This window comes from Chenopodium quinoa, unplaced genomic scaffold, assembly GCF_001683475.1.
Source record: "Chenopodium quinoa cultivar QQ74 unplaced genomic scaffold, ASM168347v1, whole genome shotgun sequence".
Taxonomy (NCBI): Eukaryota; Viridiplantae; Streptophyta; class Magnoliopsida; order Caryophyllales; family Amaranthaceae; genus Chenopodium; species Chenopodium quinoa.
The window spans coordinates 2,049,628-2,054,747 of NW_018742345.1; the positions used below are offsets into that span (position 1 = coordinate 2,049,628).

At 43.3% G+C, this 5,120-nt stretch overlaps 1 protein-coding gene across 1 annotated transcript; it reads left to right on the plus strand.

Annotated features, from left to right (window-relative positions):
- Positions 1-767: 767 nt before the first annotated feature.
- On the plus strand, positions 768-2,267 carry LOC110693692. Its single transcript, XM_021870860.1, has 2 exons — positions 768-1,674; positions 1,891-2,267. The coding sequence occupies exons 1-2, from the start codon at positions 768-770 to the stop codon at positions 2,265-2,267; spliced, it is 1,284 nt and encodes a 427-aa protein (XP_021726552.1).
- Positions 2,268-5,120: the final 2,853 nt, after the last annotated feature.

Genomic DNA, 5,120 nt, shown 5'->3' on the forward strand with positions numbered 1-5,120 from the left:
GTCAAGGGAATTTGCATGTTATCGTGAGGATGTTTTAACACTTGTTTCTTGCCCATAATCACGAGAGTAGGTTATGGTTTTGATGTAAAGTAATCCCTCTAGCTTGAGAGAGTAGTTGGGTGCATTTGATAACTTCCCCTAATTTATCCCCTAAATCACCATTTCTATGCATGCTACTTGTGGTCCGTGATGAAGTTGAGTGGTGTAACCCATGCCCTAGGCCTTCTTAATATTGTTAATCACCTCTTAGAATTATTTGATTTGAATTAGAATAGTGTGACGTAATACCAACTTAAAACCCCCGACTTAATCTAGCTTGTTTAAACAATAACATTTGGTGGTTGATTCAACGCCTCTCATGGGTTCGACCCTTTCTTGCCCTTGCTACTAGTTTAGTAGGATCGAGTTAGGTCTTATTTCTTGATAGGTTGACGACGTCCTACCAAGTTTTGGCGCCGTTGCCGGGGAGGCAAAGTCACATTGAATAAGTTATTGTTGAATGAGTCTAGATTTGTGTATATGTATATAATCTTCTTATTTTGTTTTTGTTTAAGCGTGTTTACTTTGTGATAGTCATTGCTAACGTTTTCCTTAGCTTTGTTTGACTGTGCATGACACGGAGGAGTACGCAATCACCGCTTATCCCCGTAGATCCGGAGTTAAATAGAACTTTGAGGAACGTAAGAAGGCTCCTACAAGGCACGCCGGATTTTTCTCTAGCTTATACGGATTCCGAGTCGGAGGATAATCTTGACAACGAGCAAGAGATGGCCAACCCACCGCCTCCTCCACTTCTACCTGACTATGACCACCCCGATGCATTCCAACTTCGGAGTGGCATACTTCTTCCCACCACCAATGCAAACAACTATGAGTTCTCTCCTCAACTCATAAGGATGATCCAAAGTGAACAGTTCGGGGGGAGTGCAAATGAGTGCCCTCTAGCTCATTTAGACAACTTCCTTGAGTTGTGCACTACCATCAAGCAAAACAACCTCACGGAGGAATTCATTTGGATGCATATGTTTCGGTTCTCTCTTAGGGACAAGGCTAAGTGTTGGTTGAGGTCCGTGAAAGAAGGATCCTTAACAACATGGGAAGAGGTTACCAAAGCATTTCTTGGGAAGTTTTGTCCGCCCGAAAAGACCGCGGAATTGAGAAGGAAGATTAAAAGCTTCACTCAAGAGGATGATGAAACCTTAGGTGAAGCATGGGAAAGATTAAAGGATCTAAAGAGGAAGTGTCCACAGCATGGGTTGCCTTTATGGATGATTATTCAAAGCTTCTACGACGGTCTCACTCCTACCTCAAGGGCCAATCTTGACAACGGAGCCGGTGGTAGTCTTAAAAAGCTACCGGTGGAAGAAGCCGAGAATATGATTGAAGAAGTTGCAAGGCATTACGCCTATAGATATGATAGAAGAGAAAGTCAACCGAAGAAGAAAGGTATGCATGAGTTGAGTGCAATAGATCTCATTGCCTCAAAGTTTGATATGCTAGCTCACAAGCTAGACCAAGAAACCTCCTCAAGCGGTACCTCCTCTTCACAACCACAACCACAAGTCATGTCTTGTGAGACTTGTGGGGGTAATGATCACATGGCTTCATATTGCAATGCTACTAATGAGCAAGTTGCGGCCGTGAACCAAAGAAATGAGCAACCTTTCAATCAAGGTTGGAGGCAACAAAACCAAGGGTGGAGACAACCCAATCAAAACCAACAATCCAACTACAACAACCCTCCTCAAAACATCTACAACCAAAATCAACAAAATCACCAAGCCCCATACCGCCATCCAAACCAACAAAGACAGCAATTCAACCAACAACCTCCTCCACCCCAAAAGACTTCCCTTGAGGCCGCTCTTGAGTCTTTCATAAATCAACAAGGGAAGAGCAATGCAGAAATGAGCTCCAACATCCAACAACTTCAAGCGCATAACAAAATAATTGAGAATCAACTAGCTCAAATTGCACAACAAGTTGGGAGTTCTACCTCCAATGCTAGTGGTCAATTTCCAAGCTCAACGGTTGTGAACCCGAAGGAGCATGTCAAGGCTATCACATTGAGGTCCGGGAGAGGGTATGAAGGTCCGGTAATGAGTGAAGATGTGCCACAAAAGAGAGATGAGGGTGTGGAGGTGAGTAGTGAGAATGATGTTGAAAATGAGGTGGTAGAAGTTGAGAGAAAAGAAAAAGAAAAGAGTGTTAATGAGACACAAAGAAAGGAGAGGGAGTTGAAGTTGAAGTGGAGAAACCCCCAATGAGAGTCTACAAACCACCTATTCCTTTCCCTCATAGGTTGGTAGAGAAAAAATTGAATGAGAAGTTTTCAAAGTTCCTTGAGGTCATGAGAGGGCTCCAAGTGAACATTCCCTTTCTTCATGCTATGTCACAAATGCCTACATATGCGAAATTTTTAAAAGATCTCTTGTCCAACAAAAGTAGGCTTGAAGGGAGTGCAACCATCTCCCTTCCAATGGAGGTGAGCGCAATCATTCAAAACAAGCTTCCCCGAAAGCTTGGTGACCCGGGTAGCTATGCAATTCCGGTGAAGATTGGAGATATGGAAGCCATGGATGCTCTTTGTGATCTTGGGGCAAGTGTAAGCTTGATGCCCTTCTCAATTGCGAAAAATTTAAAAGTTGGTGAGATGAAGCCAACAAGAATCACAATACAATTAGCCGATCGTTCGGTTAGATTACCAATGGGAATACTTGAAGATGTACCGGTACAAGTGGGAAGAGTTTTTGTACCTTGTGACTTTGTGGTGATGGAAATGGAGGAGGACAACAAGGTTCCTCTCATTTTGGGAAGGCCGTTCTTGAACACGGCGGGAGTGGTAATTGATATGAAACAAGGCAAGCTAACATTGAATGTGGGAGATGAGAAAATTTCTTTCTCATTCTCGCAAGCCATGAGGAAGCCTATGTATGAGGATATCAATAGAATCGATACTCTTGACCAAGAAGTGGAGGAATTGAAGATGATGAACAATAGCAAAGATACTCTACAAGCGATCCTCACGGAAAGTTTGTACAATGATGATGATGAAGCTAAGGGGTACAAGTTGTTGCTATACCAACCCCTACATGGCAAGGCAAGGGAGTTTGAAGCACTTAAGGTGGAGGTAAAAGAGGAGAGGTCTACGCCTCCTCCTAAGGTTGAACTTAAACCCCTTCCCCCTTCACTTAAATATGTTTTTCTTGATGATAATGAGACTTATCCCGTTATTGTCAATACCAACCTTGATGACACTTCCCTTGAGAAACTCCTAGTTGTGTTGAGGGAGTATAGGAGTGTCATTGGGTATGCCATTGATGACATTAAGGGGATAAGTCCCACGATATGCATGCACAAGATTTTGATTGATAATGATCATGACTCCTCCATTGAGCACCAAAGAAGGCTCAACCCCAACATGAAAGAAGTTGTTAAAAAAGAGGTTTTGAAACTTCTTGGAGCGGGCATAATCTACCCTATCTCCGATAGCAAGTGGGTTAGCCCGGTTCAAGTTGTTCCAAAAAAAGGGGGCATGACCATTATCAAGAACGATAAGGGTGAGACCATTTCTACAAGGTCGGTCACCGGGTGGAGAATGTGCATAGACTATCGAAAATTGAACAAATCCACTCGGAAGGACCACTTCCCTCTCCCCTTTATCGATCAAATCTTGGAAAGGTTGGCATCACATAGTCACTATTGCTTCTTGGATGGGTATTCGGGATTCCTCCAAATCCCTATCCTACCCGAGGATCATGAGAAGACTACATTCACATGCCCTTTTGGCACCTTTGCTTATCGAAGGATGCCATTTGGATTATGTAATGCACCTTCTACATTTCAAAGGTGTATGATGTCTATCTTTTCCGACATGCTTGAATCATCAATCGAGGTATTTATGGATGACTTTTCTGTTTGCGGTTCATCTTTTGACACTTGCCTAAGTAATTTGATTAAAGTGTTAAAAAGATGTCAAGAGGTGAACCTTGTGCTTAATTGGGAAAAATGTCATTTCATGGTTGAAGAGGGTATTGTGTTGGGACATGTTGTTTCTATTAGGGGCATTGAGGTTGATCGTGCCAAAATTGAGGTTATTGAGCGCCTCCCTCCCCCCACTAATGTGAAGGGTATAAGGAGTTTTCTTGGACACGCGGGTTTTTACCGCCGGTTCATTAAAGATTTTTCCAAAATCGCTAAGCCGATCACTCAATTGTTGGTAAAGGATGCCCCTTTTGTGTTTTCTAATGATTGTTTGCTAGCCTTTGATAGGTTGAAGGAAGCTTTGATCACGGCTCCCATCATTCAACCACCGAATTGGGAGCTCCCTTTTGAACTCATGTGTGATGCTTCGGACTATGCCGTTGGATCTGTGCTTGGGCAAAGGAAGGATAAAAAGCTCCATGCCATCTATTACACTAGAAAAACTCTTGATGAAGCACAAAGAAACTACACAACGACTGAAAAAGAGCTCCTAGCCATCGTCCATGCTATCGAAAAGTTTAGGTCTTACTTGGTGGGCTCCAAAGTTATAGTCTTCACCGACCATGCGGCTTTGAAGTACTTGCTGTCCAAGAAGGACGCTAAACCAAGGTTGATTAGGTGGGTCTTGCTCTTACAAGACTACGATATAGAAATTCGGGACAAGAAGGGTGCCGAGAATGTAGTAGCCGATCATCTCTCACGGCTACCGATCGTAGAAGGTGAAATTGAAGCTTTGCCAATTGATGATTCATTCCCGGATGATCAATTATTCGCAATCATTCAAGCCCCGGCCCCATGGTTTGCGGATATTGCAAATTACTTGGCTTGCTCCATCCTTCCTCCCGACCTCACCTATCAACAAAAGCGGAAGTTCCTCCATGATGTCCGCCAATACTTTTGGGATGACCCCTTGCTCTTCAAACAAGGTGTTGATGGTCTTTTTAGAAGGTGTGTCCCCGACGATGAAATTCATGAAGTTATCACAATGTGTCACTCCTCACCTTGTGGAGGACATATGAGTGCTAACAAGACATTGGCGAGAATATTGCAATGCGGTTTCTATTGGCCCTCTATGTTCAAGGACGTATGGGGAGTTGTTAAAGCTTGTGACCGGTGTCAAAGGACCGGTAATTTGT